This window comes from Labrus bergylta, chromosome 2, assembly GCF_963930695.1.
Source record: "Labrus bergylta chromosome 2, fLabBer1.1, whole genome shotgun sequence".
In the NCBI taxonomy this organism is placed as follows: domain Eukaryota; kingdom Metazoa; phylum Chordata; class Actinopteri; order Labriformes; family Labridae; genus Labrus; species Labrus bergylta.
In genome coordinates, this window is record NC_089196.1 from 15576783 (window position 1) to 15595785 (window position 19003).

Below are 19003 nucleotides of genomic sequence, written 5' to 3' on the forward strand. Positions count from 1 at the left end.
TTTTGTTCTCCCGTCTCTCAGGTAAGGCTGTGGAGTAGTTTTATATTAACAGGACGGTTTGGCCTTGTTAGATATCCTTCACACACATATAGACACATACACGTGCTCAGAGGAGCCACTGCTTAGACAGAGTACTCCCAGACATCACTGTCTGGCAGATTCCAGTGTCACCATGGAAACCAAGCATCAGGTCAGGAATAGTTGTTCCTCAACTGTTTTGGTGCACACTCAGCAGCAATTGGATCAGTCATTATTGGCAATTAAAATAAAGACATAAAACAAGCAGAGTACAGTCACACAAATGTGTCCAGTTATGCAAGAACCCCTGACAGTAATCAAGAAAAGTTTATTATGTAACCTTTATGTACTCACAGACAGAAAATCACATTTTGACCAAGTGTTTCTTTCTGTGGGTTTCAGCATACTTTAACATGGTTCTGTCTGTCCCAGTATAACACTCCACTCATTGGTGACCAGTTGCTCTATGGGACAGCTGCACTGGCCTAAAGACCCTCACACACACACTCTCAGCTGGACACACAAAAATGTCTCAACGCTCTCCTCAACAGCTACAATCCTTCAACACATTTCTGCATTTTTTTTAATAGTACTTCTTTTTAATGAATAGACCAAATAGGGATTGAACATCACAGCTCAATCAGAGAAAATAAAAACACAAGCACAGAACATAATGTTCACAGAGGTATTCAGACTTAAAGAAAAAGACAGTTAAAAGTCTACTTGATCACAGCATTTCTCCCTCCTTCACATCATTTTAAGCAGAAAAAGTCATCAACAGTTGATGATGTTGAAAAGGAGTTACACAGTTGGAGAGATCTCATTTGCCAGCTTTCTAACAAACTTCAGAATATTTCTAAGAGACAAAAAGCTGAAAGGGAAACCAGAATTCTAGTTCAGGCTGTTTGAAACCAGATGACCTACTCATGTCAAAAAAGGTTTGACGTATGGACAAAACAAAAATATTTGTACATAGTCTACTTTTAACGCTTAATATGGACTTCTGATTCGGCGTAATAATCTCTCCCAAAAAATGAACTTGCTAGCAAGACTTTAGATTTCCAAATCTGAAGCCATGTTTCTTCATACATTTCTGTTAGCTTCTTTTGTCCAGGGCTACCTAAAAGCATTGACTGTATTTTTATTCATTGAGGTGAACACAATGCCTTTGTACAGTTTATATAATTATACCTTGAGTGATTTTTGATGAATAAATTAATCTGTGATGTGATGTTTGCATTGTTTTGAATGTTTGTGTGTGTTCATGTAGATGAGAGCTCATGCATGTGTGTCAGACAGGCTCCTCCAGTGACGACACCCACTTTTCTCGCACCTCCTTGCCAGTCCAGAGGGGAGCGGGGAAAGCTTTATTTCTCTCTCTCTCTCTCGCTTTCTTTCTCTCCACAATGTACCTTTCTGGGCACTTAGCACTAAAAGTCAACAAAAATGAGTCAGACCTCCACCTGTGTAGTGTGAGATTTTTAGAAAATTGGGTAGGCTGCTTGTTGATCTGCTCTAGACTTAACAGTGGATGAGTCAGGGAACAATGTTGGCCTTGAGGAAATACTTTGTACTGTGCTGAATAAAATCTTCTGAATATTGCCTTAAATTGACAGGACATTTTTTTTGTTGGTTTGTACCTGTATTGTGGGACTGAGGTGTCATGAAGGTCTACAGGGTAGGTTAAAACAGTCAAGTGTCTTCAAACGTTCTTGTTTCTGGTCGCTGCATCATGTTAACATGGCTTGACATGTTTCATATGATATTTAATCAGGGAATATGCACGCGTAAAAGATATCAGCTGGAATGAATCCCATTTGAGACCCACAAAAGCAAACAAGGCCATTAGCAACAGCGTTTCAGATTTTTATTGCATGTATCCGCTGCTACAGGTAAGAAAATACTATGCATGTGAAGGATAACTTTGTCCACAGGGGGCGCCAAAATCAACACAGATTTAAAGTTCCTCACAGGAACTTTAAAGGCTTAACAAAAGTTCAATCTATATGTTAAGGTTTTAAAATGCTGGAATTTTTTGTTTTTTCATGGTTAAACAGGCCTAATGCTGAAATATTTTGTGTTTAATACATTTACCACACCGCTAACCTGAACCCAGGTGGTTTCCAGTTCAAAATGATCTGTACACTGCACAAAAGATTGTAGGGCCGACGGCTAACTCTTTTGTGCTTATTTTCCTTTTGGGATGGGATCATTGGCAAGGGTTAAGAGTTACACGAATTTGGTTTTAAATTGGGAAAGGTAGAGGCAAATATTTAGGAATTTTGTTACTGGTCTTTATTTATAATTTATTTTTGGTTTTTGTTTTGTGTCAGTAAAGTAGGTAGTCACAGAGCACATTTCGAGTGGAAGGGGGTCAAGGGCAGGTCAGATTTGGGTTTGGGTTTAAGAGGGGGAGGGGTGTGTTTTAAAAGTTGGTTGTGATCATGAAAAACTCCTAAGTCTTTGCAAAGCTAGAAGATAAAAGTGCGTGTGTGTATGGAGTCATCACATGACTCAGAGGTGTTTATACCAACCCAAAACAGGCACGACTGCACGACCACGCGCACAAACACACGTACACACACACACACAATCACACAATTTCTATCAGATGATTGTTCTACTGTCATCTATCAGAACTCTCCCTCTCTCTCTCTCTCTCTCTCTCTCTCTCTCTCTCTCTCTCTCCAAATATGACTCTGTTTCCCCGCACAGGGAACCACAGCCCCTCACATGCCTGCATGCTTACACCACTGAATCCTGCAGGAGGAGAGAATTAAGCACTGCATCTGTGGTCAGTTTCTACTTCAAAATCTTCAGTAGAAACTTCCTCCTACATGTAACTCTGGGAGTGTGTTTGAGGACACAGACCTTGAACAAAGAGCCCTGCTGCTGGTGGAGAGGGCTGGGTTTGCTCTCTAGTCTGCTTAACGGATTTTCTTTTTTTTTTACACGACGACAGAGGGAGCAGGATCGGACACAGCAAGGCTGCAGGCTCGGTGAGGAAATATACTTGTTTTTATGCATTTATTTTTTACAGCACAAATTGTACTATAAACTGAAAAAGATTTAATTTATCATGGATGGTGGTAGGATTTAAATTCTGGCTTCAAACCATGACTAGGGGAAACAGAGTTGGTGTTAACATCGCATCCGCCTCTGTACAATTAAAAATAATTCACACATTTGTAGATAAAGGACATTTAACACAAACTATTAAGCAAATTCTGCTGAACTTTTTCCAGCGTTTTAATTTTTTTAATTTTATTTTAATCTTCCAGTCATTCTCGCTCGCCCACAGTAACAGCTGTAACGTTGTGGTGGTGATGTAGGTTTTATGGGCAGTTGTCCGAGGTTTTCCACTGAAACGTCAGATGCACCCCACTGTGTGGTCACCGGTTATTTCAGAGGCTGCTGTGATCCTCCCGGCGTCCTGACGTCAATTTATAAGGACACAGCAGTAGCCTGCCGCGGAGCAGGCACACACAACAAGAGAGAGAAGCCGGACCATGTTGGTGTAATATTCTAACGCTGCTGGGCTTTGTGGTAGGATTTTCCCCTTTACATTTCCATGTTTGTATTTCTTATTTATTTATTTCAATTAGCGTCGCGTGTGCTGTTTTGAATAGCTTCCTCGCGCTGATAGGCTATTTTGATGTTAGTTATGCGGGTTAATATTGTTCATACCTGGGGGGGTTATTAGATAGGAGCCGATACTGCTGGTATACATGCCTTATACATGGGGTTATATGCTGTAATTGCGGATATATGAGACGCCTATATGATGATATTTAGGCTGTAAACCTGATTTTTTTTTTTATCAGCTTGTGTGCTGTCCTTGTTAAAACAGTCAGTGCATCCTGTTAGAGGCAGCGCAGTGTTTCAGTGAAGGGTCTCAGCTGTCTGACAGGTTGTGTGTCTCTTCAGCTGGTTTAACATCATCTGTAGAATATAGCCCTCCAATACAATAGCCAATAGTCAAGTCAGTTCTACTATAATAAAAAAAAAAGCACAAAATGATATTTCAAAACGAGAGTGTTTACAATTAACCAGCTTCAAGTCTAATAAACCAGAAGAGGGGATTCCTCTTCACTCGACTCTACATCAGCACTGCATCGCCATAGCAACAGATAGTAAAAGCAGCACTCTCTCCTGCCGCTTTCTCCATCTATCACTAATAGACTTCACCTTTTAGAAGAGCACTGAGTTCACGTTGCTCTTCTGCCAGGGCAGAAATAGTCTTTTGCTCTGGTCAGCATCCGTCTTGCAGGGGTGTTATGAAAATATTAAATATAACTAAAAGAAGCTGTGTGTCTCACTAGTGACTGACCACGGCCTGAGCCAAACACCAGGGGGATCCCTGTCCAGACATTGTATGCGTGTGCAGCCATGGGGAAGGACTACTACAAGACCCTGGGGATCCCAAAGGGCTCCAACGAGGAGGAGATCAAGAAGGCATACAGGCGCATGGCCTTGCGCTTCCACCCCGACAAGAACAAGGATGCCAATGCTGAGGAGAAGTTCAAGGAGATCGCAGAGGCCTATGAGGTGCTCAGTGACCCCAAGAAGAGGGTGGTCTATGATCAGCTGGGAGAGGAAGGTGAGGAGGGGGGAGGATCCTGATCTGTCTTGGTTTGATCCTATCTGTGTGTGTCAGAGAGTGATCTGTCAGTAAGGCCTTGTTAAACAGGCCTCATGATGTCTTAAGTTATTTTTTAAATAAATCAGGGCACACTGAAAATCTAATACCATTGTGTTGGTCTGCAGTAACTGAAGTAATAAAAGTGTTTCTTTTCCATGTTTGTGTTCATGTGCAGGAGTGTGTGTAAGATAGTCTACTGTTATCTTTAGTGTCAACAAGCACTAATACCTTATAGTCTACAATAGTAGACTAGTAGTGCAATAGTGTGTGTGTGCGTGCTTGTGTGTGTGGTGTGTGTGTGTGTGTGTGTGCGCGTGTGTGTGTGTCTGTGCATGCTTGTGTGTGCTTGTGTGTGCTTGTGTGTGTGTGTGTGTGTGTGTGTGTGTGTGTGTGTGTGTGTGTGTGTGTGTGTGTGCGCGTGTTTGATAGCTGACAGACAGATGGCTTGAGATCATTACTTGGTGAAGTTATGAATAGCAGCGACTGCTGTAGTTTGCATGTGTGGGTGTTTAGTGCATGTGTCTCCTTTGAATGGTGTGTGTGTGTGTGCGTGTTTGTGTGTGTGTATTGATTGATGGATGAAGTGACCTGGTATTTTATGAGTTCCTCCACCTGCAGAGTTTTTTTGAAGATACGTGATGCTGTGGGATTTTTCCCGCCCACCTGGGCTCCACTCTTCTCAGTGCAAATACCAGCACACAGTCTCTTGTGAACAGGGTCCAGAGATTAGTTTCTGAGTTCAGAAAATGTGTGTTCTTCAGCTAGTGGTTGTTTGAGTTTGCATGTGCCTCAGCGGTTCTTTTTTTTTTTTTTTTTTTTTTTTTTCTCCTCTCTCAGGTTTGAAGACAGGAGGCAGCAGCTCCTCAGGTACTCCCGGCAGCTCGACGTACCACTACACCTTCCATGGAGATCCCCATGCCACATTTGCCTCCTTTTTCGGCGGCTCCAACCCCTTCGACATGTTCTTTGGCTCCAACCGCAGCCACAACCGCTCCAATGGGTTCTCTCACCACAACGACCACGACAACGAGCAGGACATGGATGTGGACGAGGACGACCCATTCGCTCACTTTGGGAGACAGTTTGGCTACTCTAGTGGGATGAATAACGGCTTCCCAGGGGAGGGACGGAGGAGGAGGGGGGCACCGTCAGAGCGCCTGGGCACTGGGCGAAAGCACCAAGACCCTCCGGTGGTCCATGAATTGAAGGTCTCCCTGGAGGAGATCTTCCATGGCTGCACCAAGCGCATGAAGATCACGCGACGGAGGCTGAACCCAGATGGGAGAAGCATGAGGACAGAGGACAAGATCCTCAACATTATCATCAAGAAGGGCTGGAAGGAGGGAACCAAGATCACCTTCCCAAAGGAGGGGGACGAGACCCCTGAGAACATTCCTGCTGACATAGCCTTTGTGCTTAAAGACAAGGGACACGCCCACTTCAAAAGAGATGGTTCCAACATCATTTATAACTGCAAGATCAGCCTGAAAGAGGTGCGTGCATCCCTTTATGTCTAATATTTATCTATTCTATCTCACCATTATCCTTTTCTCTCTCTTTGTCACGTCTCTCTAGTTTGCTGAATACATAATGTTGCAGAGGTTTTGTGTTTAATTCCCAATGAAGCAAACCAGGCGGATTTTTTTAGTGCATTCATAGAGCTGCAAAGTTATGCATGAATTTTCAAACAGTGGCACATTTGTTCCACTTGTTTGTTTGTTTTTATATCATTTTGTCACTCTACCTAGTCAAACAGTGGTTTAGGTAGAGAGATGTCCCTGTAATTTCAGGGTAGGATTATATCTTGGGTAGGTGGTCTTATAAGATCTTGTGAGGAGTGAGTGTTTGTATGTGTTTGTTGCTGGAGGGCAGGATCAGTGAACAGCAGCATCTCTGTCACTGCAGTGTGAGAGAGGCAGCAGGAATGTCTTGTCCTTGTGTGACCGGCGTGGAGCCATCGTCCTCACTTGTTCTGCACTGCTCCTGAATAAATATATATATACACATATCCAGGCCAGCACACACACAGGCATAGACATGCATGCAGGCTTTTACACTCGCATCTTTCGAGCGTATTTGCAAACACTCCCACATTTAAAGATGGATTGTAGTGTGACAGTGGTGACAATCCAGGCTGCTATTACTGTGACTGGCAGGACATTTAATTAGCTGCTCCTACAAGGGCATCGGGTCCAGTGGGCCCTGCTGTCTGTGAATTACAAAAGCTTTAATGTTTCTATTAGCGCTTCCACTTAGTGGCCTGCACTCCACATGGCTGGCTTAATAACAGGTGTTCTCAAAGAGTTGGAGATGTCAGGGCCATTTTTTGTGCTCCAATCAAACCAATTTTTGAACTGTTTTTTTCTCTAAAAGCAGCACTGACTCTCTGCTGGAATCTTTTCAGAAGTGATTCACTGGGAAACATGGTAACCTGCGCACAGCACAGTCATGAAGACAGCCTAGTTAATGAGAGAGCATTAGATTTTGTTAAGTCGTATTAGAAGAGAGATGGTGCTCGATCAAACCTGAACCATGATTAAGTTTGCACTGCAGAACTCCCACAGCTAAGTCCTCTGCTCCAACAGCACACAGATAGGAGACTTAAGTCTGATGCAGCTAAAGACGTGGTGGGGGAGAGAAGGGGGGATGTGGATATGGGTTGGGGGGTATCGGGGGAATATGAAGGAAGTGGGTCAGATGATTCAGTATCCAAAGCAAATAAGAGCTCATATTCCACTGCCTGGTTGCCCTAAAGATGTAATGCTGCAGTAAAAACACAGCACCAGTTACATTCTGCACACCAGACAACCTGCAACATGATATAGCCAATGTTATGCAATGCACCAGTAGATAATATACCACGGCCCAAATGATGATTGTTTACATTACCCATGGGATAATGAAAGTACTAAACTAAGATTAACAACGAAGGAGAAAGACTTTTAAGACCTTAATATCTAAATGATCCCCCTTCTATGTGGTTACTCAGTTTTGCCTCTATCTGAAGCAGGTTCTGTTTGATCAAGATTTGAACTCCAAAGTGTCATGTCGAGAGCAAACCTCCAGTTCTGCAGTGTCTTCTTGTGACAGCAGTCACGAGCAGTTAAGAGAGCTTAGTACAAATTTGACGGGTTGATTTCCCAAAAAAACCCGACCTATTCCTGGATCAGTTGGCTGCTCATTTTGGCGTTAACGATTTCTCTGCAGTGTGCCGGTATCTTCTGTGGCATCTCTAACTCCTGCAACCACTGCGCTCATGCCCAAACACACTTTGGTGCTAACTGTACCTGTTAGGATCTGACGTTCAGAGTGAAGAGCTCTATTTTTGATATCGTTTTTTTTTTTTTTTTTTTTTAAAGGTAAGTGGACTGTGATCTGAAAAATGTTGAATCACAGAGAGTTAGGAATGTTTACATTTCTTAGGACATAGTTTAATACTGCCAGTTTTATTAAATCACACTATGGCAGTACCCAGGACTGAGTACGCAAACTTGAGGCGCTCTGTAAATTAAGTGGATAAAGCATTTACCCCACACTGAGGCTACATTCCTCGAAGCAGTGTGCCCAGGTTCCAAACTCCTCGCCCTTTGCTACGTCATCTGCCAATTTCTAATTCTAATCTTGAACAATGCATTAAGGCCCAATAAAGTACAAATACATCAACATCATTATGACATAAACATGCACAATAAACACACCGTAAATGACTGCATGGATTGTTATAACAACAATCTTTTTTTACACATACTTTGCATTTACATCAGCATGCAAGTATTTGACCTATCAGATGAGGCCTTGGATTTCTCCAATCACATTAAGCCCTAGCTTGTTGTTAGCTACCCTCAGATTTGATGGGGTCAATGAAAGTATAAAGGACCAAAACACAGCAAACATGGTGAACAGCAAGTAATTGGGACTGTAATATATAGCTAATAAACTCATGTTTAATATTTGATAATCCCATGTGCTATTGCTTTAAAATATTGAACCATGTTATTCAAATGACCAGTTTCATACAAGCCTAGACAAATTGACATCCCAGTGCCTTTAACTAGTTCTTCAAGCAAAATGTAATCATAAAGGGTGAAGCAAATGTAAATTAAGGCTAAGACCAGGATTTGGTCAACGTGAATGAACTTAAATGAAGAGAAAAATTAAGTTAAGCAATTTAAAAAAAGGTGTGTGTGTCTCTGCTATGTTGTCTGAGCTGAGGCTTATGCAATCAGTGAGCCCTCAGATCAGCGTCAGTGTATGACTAGCAATATGGCACCCTGTCTCTGTGTAAACTCAGGTCAGTGAATGGAATTGTTCATAACAAGAGGATGAGCCGTCTTCTCAACCACAGACAGTGGCTCAATCACCTCCTAATGTACTGTATGTGTATGTAGTTTGTAAAAGGAGGCTGATGTCATGGTTTGAAATCTCTGTCTGTCCTCTAAAGCAGCTGTTCTGCTTCAGTGAACTCCATCTGTCCACATGGCCATTCCTGTTTGTTAAAAAAAAAAACCCACCAGGCTAGACAAGAAAATCCAGCAATGGTCTTTTAAAAAAAACTAAAGCCACGGGAAGACATGGGCTGGGTGTTAGATGTTAAGCAAGGGGCCATTACGGGTGTAATCACTGTTACATCATGAGTGTCTGGCTGCCTCTAGATCAGGGGTGTCCAAACTTTTTTTCTTGCGGGCCAAAATTGTCGTGTTAGAATCGCTCGCGGGCCACAGGTTTTTTTTTTTTTAAATATAGTTGAAAAAATAGTAAGGCTTTGTAGATCAGAATCAAAAGAAACCCTTTAATAAAAGGGAATCAAATATTTTGATTTCTTTGTTCTACTTGATTTGTTTTTTTCTCAGAGCCTGTAACGTGGTTCATTTAGCTCAGGTCATTAAACGGTTAAACAACAGTCCGCTTGTTTGCAAAAACTTTGCATACGTTTTTTTTTCATAGTTTACAAAAAAATGTGGAAAATAGTAAAATCTGTAGATTTAAAACAACAACATACATGTTACTGAACATTTTCTGTTTTAGGAATATTGTTCAGCGCTTGTTAACATGAAAAATAAGATAACGTGCCAATCTTAATCAATAAAATCTTCTGATTCTTCATTTGAAGTCACGGGCCGCAAAAAATCCCCTCAAGGGCCGCAAATGGCCCTCGGGCCGCACTTTGGACACCCCTGCTCTAGATGGTACAATAAGAGTTGGTAGGTTTTGGAAAAACTCGAGAGAGCAACTTGAACTGCTAATACTCATTTCCATCAAGTTATCCCTGAACAGCCCAGAGCTAAATAATCTTTTATTAATTATTGATTCTCGCAATGAGTGCAGTACTTAAAAAAATAGCTGAATCCAAATGAACTGCATTTTCCTGTCTCTTCTCTTCTTCTTCAGCCATTGGGCTCGCTGTAGTTGTCCCAAAATGGACCGAAATAAATCTTAGGTTATCTAAGAGCTAACTGTTACTTCATATGGTCATGTACATAGCCAATAACAAATTGGCAATTAGAAAGGCAACCTCTAATCAACCAGATTTTTACAAGCTAAAATATTTCGCTTAACCTTGTTTTTTACACCTGCTAAACATTAGTATGTTGGCACTATTTTGAAGGCATGTTAGCACAGTGACATTAGCATTAAATGGAGCAGCTAGCATGACTGAGGAGACTTTGGAAAGAATACGCTAATTGTTCCAAGGAAAACACATCCTGTGAAAGTCATTCCCAGTCGTTGGAAAACTGCTGGAGGAAGACGAGGTAGCTACAGTAAATCAATGTTATCTTTTTCCTTGGTTGAAGCTCAGTTGTGGGTCAAAATTATAAGGAAGTGTTCAAGTGTATGGCAATAAACTAGCAGGAGATCACGGGACCCGAACAGCCTCAAACTCCTTTGTTCTTCCGTCTTCCTTTTTACTTGAATTTATCTTTTGTCAGTCAAGATAACGTTTATTTCATCTCCATCTGCTTTTCTTCCACAACTTTAAGGTGTTTTTTCAATACTTCCTTTTTGTAACAGTTGCTTACTAACATATTATATAAGAAAGATTTTTATTGGCCAGGATGTTCATTCATAGAGCTCTGGATTTAAATAGTTCTTATGCGTATATCTGGCAAGCGATGCTCTTTGAAAAGCCTGTGGAGTCGTGATAACCACAGGTCTCCATGTTAAGTTTAGCGCTCTCTTTTCTCTGACTGTATTCATCAAGCATCGTGATGAGGAGGTGAGGCTTAGTGTGTGTGTGTGTGCGCGTGTGCGCGTGTGCGCGTGTGTGCTCTCTCTCTCCTTGTCTTGTCAGCCCATCTGACAAGACCTCAAACTATTTACGAGCTCAGCCGATTCCTGCCTCACTTCATTAGCCCCCGCTATGAGACTGTTGCTAAAATTAGCCCCCTGTGCAATGTGCAGCCCCTCCAACACACAAACCTTCCACCTACACACACACAAAGACGGGATAACTTTTCCACTGCCAAGTCATGTTTTCCTATTGGTCCTGTTCCAAAAGATGATCTGTGGACCCCACAGTGCTGGATTATATTCCAAAACAACTTGCCAGGAACTCTAACTCTCTTTTCCTTCTCTCACAAACACACTCAGAAAACATGTTCAAGATGCATTTGTCCGAATGAAGTACTGAGGGTAACATTAGGTCATCAAGATATTCATGGATTTGGTATTTCAATGCTACTAAGGACATTAACCCTCACTATTTCCTCTTTTCTTCTTCAGGCGTTGTGTGGCTGCACAGTTAGCATTCCCACGCTGGACAACCGCATCATATCGCTCCCCTGTCATGACATCATCAAGCCTGGGACAGTCAAGCGAGTCAGAGGGGAAGGCCTGCCTTTCCCAAAGAACCCATCACAGCGGGGTGACCTCATCGTGGAGTTTTCCGTCCGTTTTCCTGACAGGATCCCCCCTCAGTCCAGAGAGATAATCAGACAACACCTGCCACAGTCATAAGAAGACTCACATGATCCACAACACGCTACTGAATAAACTTATTGAACCCAGAAAACCAACACCTCCTTTATGTGCCATATTTTGACAATATGGCAGTTTCTCTTCCCACTTCCAGTCCCCATACTCTGTGTAAATGCATCCAGCTCTAAACTCTGCTGTTTGTAGGGCCATCTTGGTGGGAGGATAAGGGAAGATTTCTACATGAATGGCAGAATCACAGTGTAATTATTTGCATTTGTTTTGGCCCCACACACACAAGCACCCGAGCATGGAGTGGTGCTGGGGACGGGCTAAGCACAACCGTGGCTTTTACCCAATGGTCTTTTCTTAACTGTGTTTTTTACAAATTTATTGGTGGTTTTATATGCTGTCCGGCTCTCTGATCCTTGACTTTTTGTGATGGGATGAAGCTTGGGATATTTTTTTAAAGGAACTTTTTTTCCAGGATTTTCTTTTCCAAAGAAAATTTCAAAATAGGAATATTTACTTAATCCTTGAGTGTACCAGCAGCCTCAGTGTGTTTAGAGCAAGGTTTTAACATACCCCCCCCCCCCACACACACACACACACACACACACACACACACACACCTGCTGTTCTCATGAGCTGAGTCTGATTGAGTGTTACGCTTGAAGCCTGCAGACTGTTTCCTGTTTAATAAGATCTGTCTCCCTTAAAATCTTTTATTTTCTGATGTGTGCGTTGCCATAGCACAGAATCATTGCAGTCAAATAAAGTCTCAGCTGCATTGAAAAAATCTGGGAATGACAATCACACACTAACAGCAGTGTAAGCTTGGATAATACAATCTACACGTTATTTGGGTGCTTTCCCCTCTGAGCTGTGTGGCTCTTATACTTATACAGCCTCGCTCATGCTACGAGGGACATTAAGGTGCCTTAGCCCGGTGTCATACTACACGTGAACAACCACACAGGTCACACTGTAACATAGAAAACCAGCCATGCAAAGTGCACAACAGATGAAGCCCTATTCTGTGTTAAGCATTACCTTTGGGATCTGGTGGTAAACACCAAGCAAGCAATACAACTGTGAAAGTTGTACTTTATGTAAGCAAAGACATTTCTAACAAAACTGATGAATTTTGCTAGTTCATTCCTGTAAAGTGCCATATAAGTACAGGCTGGATTTTCCAGAGGAATTTAGTTTTTAATTGTTCATAGTAAATAGTGAAGATTTCTCTGTGAAACCCAGCTCTGTTGTGTATTCTGCTTTCTTTTGTGCCATTTGAAGGCATTGTCTTGGTGCTACTGTGAGCAGTGCCAAAAACAGACCCTCAGAGGATCTACTGTTTGGTTTCATGAGTCCTCAGTCTGTGATTTAAGAACTGCTTCTGTCATAGGTAACATCTGTACAGTAAACCTCCCATCTGTCTCTTAAAGTAGATAACCCTGCTTAGGCAGGTTTTGAATTCTTGCAGCAGCTGTTCTGTGCGTCAGCTCCAGGGGGCTCCAAAGCTCTGTTCAGCTCTTCCTACTCTACTTTACAGCAAATATAAGATGTATGTATGAGTGTGGTTTATGCAGACAGACCTAGGAGGTCATATACTGTATATCATGTGTATGTGCCAATGTTTGAATGCAAAATTATAATAAAAGCACTTTTGTGTCATCAAGGATACTGAAACTATGAGACGATGGGGCACACTTAAATGACGTATCTTGGAGAGAGTCCTTCCTCTCAGAGATGAAAAAGAAACGCTGGACTGTGTTCAAAACCAAATGCACATGTGCTGCTGCTGAGAGACTGACACTGCTTCTGTGCATTTTAACATATTTATGATCTATTGAAAACAAATAAACCAAATGTGTGAACTTAACGCTTTGTGTCATGTGAATTTGTATGTTTAGATACAAGTTTATAGGCACTAGTAAGAAATATGTGGACAGTTCACAGAAAAGAAGAATAGATTAGAAAATCATTTATTGTCTACATTTTCATGCAAAGGCAGAAATGAGTTTTCGACTGGAGTCTGCAAATATAATTATTTAGAATACAATGTAACACATTTAAAGAAGGTGGAACATTTTAAACTGTTAAACACAAGTCTATGATGAAAACAGAATAACAACAGCAGACACTATAGAGCTACATCAGAAGAGGGAACCAGGTACTTAATGGTAAATTCGAACATTTGATTTTTCATTTTCTTATTGTTTAACCTTCACTAAGTTTTTTGTTGATGATTTAAGGATTTAAAACAATCAGTTACAGTTATTTAACAAGCCCTGTGAAAGCAGAAGAAATTATCAATGGCTCGCAGACTAAAGGTTGAAGACTAAGGATATAATAAACAACGTATATGCATTAATTTGGTTATTTGGAAAATGGAAGAAATCAAAACCTGAAGGTTGAAAGAGATCAGAATATTACAACGTTTGCTTGTAAAGGGAAAAATCATCAAATGTAGATGGTTACATATTCCATTTCAACATATTACCAGATATTGTGCAGTAATGCTGAGGACCCAAGTATGTGTGGCGTTAAGTGTTTAGTTACATGGCTAACAGGGTTGCCAGAAACCTACTAAGGCACAGTAATTGACTCTTTCCAATCAGACACTGCAATGATCTCAAATGTAATTTAATAATGTGATATATAGTATACTTAATATCCATCACAGAGGCCATTTTTCTGTGTAATGACGTATGCTATTTAATCATACAGGTTATAAAATCCATTGTAAAGCCTCTTTCTTTTGTCTTCACAGACCAATAGCAAGTGAGTTAGTTTTTTTCTTCCACAGGAACATCTGTATCTGTGTGACCTCATTCAGGATATCAAGTCAACATAGAACATGATTGGTTGAAATATTGTTGATACCATGAACAAGGGCTGTACTTCAGTGAAAGTGATATTACTACAATTTAAAAAGAAACGACCATGAATAAAAAGAAAAGTATAAAAAGTAAAAGTCTACTTTATTATCAACAAAATGTACAATGTAAACACGTTGGTAAATATGTTTAACTGCCTATTTTCTGCTTGAGCGCTTTGGAGTTTGGACGTTTTTCAGAAGTTTGAGTTACAGATAAACACATGAAGGGAGACTTTGACCTCAGCCTTTAAAATCCAGATGTACCCTCAGCTGATCACTGGGTCATCTACCAGAGCGGCCTCAGGTAGGAACTAAAGTGTTGAGTGAGACTTTCCTTCACTGTTTGTGTACTGCCTATAACAATTGTAAATATCTTAAACTTTACTCGCTGTTCAGCCGTTGGTTCAGGAAGCAGGTGATTTGTGTTAACAGACTTATCATGTGAAACCACTACTGCGAGTTCTATGTATCTGTGTGTGTGTGTGTGTGTGTGTGTGTGTGTGTGTGTGTGTCACATGTTAAGGATATAGCAGACAATTAATGAAGCATGGAAAAGCTGTGAGATGTGCTGCAGTGACAGCGCACTGTGACTAATGTAATATACCTGTATTAGCTATTTCTGGCAGTGAGGCATTGAGGCAGGGTTCACAGATGGTTTAAAACTTCACTGAAATACTTTTCAGCTCAGAGGGTGAAAAGGAGGGAAAAACCAGGTCATCACATATTTGTATTTTGTCTGCATGCAGAAAAAACAGATGATTATCAAACAGAATAAACAAATGTATTGCAAATCTTACACCACAGGCCTAACAAAACACTTTTCAGATCTTGAGAATAAATTACAAGTCATTACACAACAAAGATGGTATTCGACTTAAACGTTAGAAACAAAAAAACCTGGCCAAATCTAAACACCACTTCAATAGCCCTGCACGACAGGTTAAATAAAGTTTATTTTCCTCACTGCTTTGTGAGGAGTGTATGTACACACACAACCTTGGCTGTTAGTGCAGGAGTTAATGAATTCAGATGTGTGTGTGAATCAGTAACAAAGTATTAGGACTTAGTCATGATGACTGGGTCTGGTTCTATAGGAGTCTACATGTGAACACCTCACACAGACTCTGTGTGTCACTGTCTTTTCCTCCCTCAGCACCTCAGAGCTTAAACATGAGCTCCTTTGTGACTCTTTCGACGGGGCAGAGAATGCCCATGGTCGGACTGGGCACATGGAAGAGCGCTCCAGGACAGGTGCAGATAGAAACCCTTACAGATGCTATGTTTTTTTAGACTTTTAATATTTATGGAAATTGTCAAAAGATAAAATGCTCTTTGTGTCTAAACCTCGTGTTGTCAGGTGAAGCAGGCTGTGCTGGCAGCTTTAGATTGCGGTTACAGACACATAGACTGTGCTGCTGTGTACAGTAATGAACAGGAGGTGGGAGAAGCTCTAGCTGTCAGGGTCGGTCCGGGGAAGGTAAGAAACCAATTTAGCTTAACATTTTATTTTGAGTTTATTATTGACCTTGGAAACAATGGTTAAAAGGACAGTCTCCACTTAAGATGAGTCTCCACTGATTTGTTTATTTGGATGTTTTTAACTTCATCACAAATGTATTTTATAAGTAGGTGGAGTTTGTTCTGGGACTACAAACTCCTTTACTCTGAGCAGTTTAAAGCTCCAGTGAGGAACTTTCAGTTTGTGTCAGTGGGTGTTAAATTACACTTTCTTATCTTACTGTTTTTATGTAGTTAGTTTGGATTCCGGATGTTTTTAATTTAATACATCTTATCTTCCTTCTTATTTGTCCTGCACATCAGTAACTTGTGTATTTTAACTAAAAATCTCATCCTTCTGCCTTTCACTCATTAAAAACATTTGTAGCTTGTTTCAGTAGCATGTTGTCAATAACTTAGTCTGACACCTACCGCTGCGGCAGAGGTTTCAGGCATTAAAAACAACTATTTTAAATTAATCAATGAAAAAAAAAAAATTAAGCATCTTCAATTACATTACAGCTGAGAAAACTTTTAGTCCAGGATGAAGACATTGCCTAAAAGATTGAACACCCTGGAACAAACAAGTGGAGCTTGAGTTAAGATTTCTTGTTCATAGCATATTGATAATAATCAGTTGGCTTACTAGTGACTCTGGTGTTCAAATGGGCTAAAAGAACAACGTTCCCAAAAAAGAGGAAATTATTTCAAATTCAGCTTAAAAATGTCTCAAAAAGAGGCAATGTAGTTATTATTTAAGGTCTGTTTGGGGTCAGTGTAGAATAAGAGTTAACTAAGGGGTCAAGATATGAATAAGTGGTTAATGTACATTATAAGTGAATGTTGTCAGAGTGTAGAAAAGCAGGGAATAGTTGTGATTATGGTCTTCATAAAATGAATTTAAGGTCAAATTGTTTGGACATACACTGATCATTGTCACTCCAGGCTCTGCGTCGTGAGGACATGTTTGTCACATCCAAACTGTGGAACACCAAACATGACCCAGAGGATGTGGAGGAGGCATGCAGGACCAGTCTAACCCACCTGGGTCTGTCCTACCTGGACCTGTACCTTATGCACTGGCCAATGGCATTTCAGTGAGCAGCTGCAAACAATAACATTGATGTAGAATAATGACTGAGGACTTAAATGTATCACGAGTGTGCGTTTGGATGTTTCAGGAGAGGAAAGGATTTGATGCCTCGACGAGAAGACGGCAGTATTTGTTACTCAGACACACACTACAGAGACACCTGGGCAGCCATGGAGAGCCTGGTCGATAAAGGTCTTGTCAGAGCTCTAGGACTGTCCAACTTTAATGCCAGACAGACTGATGACATCATCAGAGTGGCCAGACACAAACCTGTGGTGAACCAGGTAGAAAGTGAAAAAATAAATTCATTTAAAAATGTTTCATGGATATGAGACATTCAGAAATAGGCTGAAAATTGGTCTGAATGTTTGCACTTGTATGCCTCAGGTGGAATGCCATCCTTACATATCTCAGGCAGATCTCCTGTCTCACTGCCGGTAGGTTAAAATGCAGTTGAAAAATTTTTGATGAAGCAATTTATTGTCTTAGAGACAAGTCTGTATAAAATATTAACAGTGCTCATACCTCCTCCTCAGGTCAGTAGGGGTTTGTGTGACAGCCTACAGTCCTCTGGGCAGCGGGGACAGACCCTGGGCTTCTCCTGATGAACCAACCCTGCTGCAGGATCTTCGACTGGGAGACATCGCTCAGAGGTACCAGAAAACCCCTGCCCAGCTCATTCTCAGGTAAGAGGAATAAAAACCTTCAACTTCATGGCAAATTGTAAGCTCAGATGTTTATACAAATAATACAAAGTCAGATCCACACAGTGACCTCTTTGAGTGATTACCGTTTCTGCAGGTGGCATGTTCAGCGGGGCGTCGTGTGTATCCCTAAAAGTGTGACACCCTCTAGGATCCAGCAAAACCTGCAGGTGTTTGACTTTTCCCTGTCAGAGGATGACATGAAACTGATGGAATCCTTCAACCACAATGAGCGCTTCATCGTCCCAACAGTGGAGGTGAGTGATCTTACATCAGCAATATTAAACACGACTCCTTTCCCAGACAGAGCGGATATCATACCAATGACCTGAACTTATATACAGAACATACAGCAGCCTGCTCAGTCCAGATTTAGACTCACTGGTGACACCACATGGCTGAAACATCAGCCCATTTTAGATCTCCATCAATCTCTGATATGGTCATGGGATATTCTGTCTTGAGAGCTAGACTTTAGGAATTTAGGTCAAAGATTGTCATGGTTAATGTAAACAGACCCTTAAACAGTTCTAACAGGTTTACTGAAAGGTTTGCTTTTTTTTTTTTTAACAGAGAGATGGCAAGAGAGTGTGGAGAGATGCCGAACATCCTCACTTTCCCTTCAATGATGCTTACTGAGGCAACACGCACACAAAATGCAAAGTTGTGTAGCGAAGATGATCATTACATTGCTGATTGAATTAAAATATCAACTTTTCATTTTTTTGTCTATGGGATGAGTGGCATTCATTATATAATGATTGTAAGTGATTCAGTATAACAAACATTTTTTTCACACTAACTTGTACACTGAGTTTGTAGTGAAGACTGAAAGAGGGAATTCTCTATTCCCTTCACTGCCACAGTGACACTCTGTGGTCAATAACAGAATTGCAGCTGCATGGGATGATTAAATGGTGGCTGAATCTTTCAGAGATTAAATATTTATATTTCAAGAGCATACTCACAATGAATCCCTGTTGCAGTATTGTTCTCAGAGATAAAGTTTCAATTGTGATTCTCTTGTCAAAAATAAATAACTCTTTCAGAATCAGGAACAATTAAGATGTGCATTTATTGTGATGGAGCCAGTAGGCGACTGTCTGCATGCAATCTGGCTTCTCTGTCCCTGATAACTGTGAATTTACCAAATAAAAAAAGAACACATTTAGATCTTCTGCATCATTTTAAAATGTCAAGTTGATTTGCTCTTGATTATCAGAAAGTGAATCTAACACAGGATACATATGGCATTG

The 19003-nt window shown here is 40.9% G+C and overlaps 2 protein-coding genes across 4 annotated transcripts; both read left to right on the forward strand.

Annotated features, from left to right (window-relative positions):
* The first annotated feature begins 2709 nt into the window (after positions 1-2709).
* dnajb5 (DnaJ heat shock protein family (Hsp40) member B5) lies at positions 2710-13454 on the forward strand. 2 transcript variants are annotated; one of them, XM_020649907.3, is made up of 4 exons: positions 2710-3017; positions 4341-4618; positions 5498-6153; positions 11381-13454. In XM_020649907.3, exons 2-4 carry the CDS (start codon positions 4408-4410, stop codon positions 11612-11614), a joined length of 1101 nt encoding a protein of 366 aa, XP_020505563.1. In that variant the 5' UTR covers positions 2710-3017; positions 4341-4407; the 3' UTR covers positions 11615-13454. The 2 variants fall into 2 exon arrangements, with proteins under 2 accessions (XP_020505563.1, XP_065821925.1); XM_065965853.1 differs by lacking the exon at positions 2710-3017 and adding an exon at positions 3342-3564.
* Positions 13455-14696: 1242 nt separating this feature from the next.
* Positions 14697-18918, forward strand: akr1a1a (aldo-keto reductase family 1, member A1a (aldehyde reductase)). Of its 2 annotated transcripts, none has more exons than XM_065965858.1 (9): positions 14697-14757; positions 15607-15704; positions 15811-15930; positions 16896-17047; positions 17132-17327; positions 17431-17480; positions 17580-17729; positions 17845-18004; positions 18321-18918. In XM_065965858.1, exons 1-9 carry the CDS (start codon positions 14712-14714, stop codon positions 18384-18386), a joined length of 1038 nt encoding a protein of 345 aa, XP_065821930.1. In that variant the 5' UTR covers positions 14697-14711; the 3' UTR covers positions 18387-18918. The 2 variants fall into 2 exon arrangements, with proteins under 2 accessions (XP_065821930.1, XP_020505581.1); XM_020649925.3 differs by having other exon boundaries at positions 14744-14868.
* The last annotated feature ends 85 nt before the right edge of the window (positions 18919-19003 follow it).

Coding starts and splice junctions, on each gene's coding strand:
- dnajb5 (XM_020649907.3), top strand. CDS start 4,408: ATGGGGAAGGACTACTACAAGACCCTGGGGATCCCAAAGGGCTCCAAC. Junction 4,619..5,497: donor TGATCAGCTGGGAGAGGAAG/GTGAGGAGGGGG, acceptor CTCCTCTCTCAG/GTTTGAAGACAGGAGGCAGC. Junction 6,154..11,380: donor GCAAGATCAGCCTGAAAGAG/GTGCGTGCATCC, acceptor TTTCTTCTTCAG/GCGTTGTGTGGCTGCACAGT.
- akr1a1a (XM_065965858.1), top strand. CDS start 14,712: ATGTACCCTCAGCTGATCACTGGGTCATCTACCAGAGCGGCCTCAG. Junction 17,328..17,430: donor ACAAACCTGTGGTGAACCAG/GTAGAAAGTGAA, acceptor TGTATGCCTCAG/GTGGAATGCCATCCTTACAT. Junction 17,481..17,579: donor GATCTCCTGTCTCACTGCCG/GTAGGTTAAAAT, acceptor CCTCCTCCTCAG/GTCAGTAGGGGTTTGTGTGA.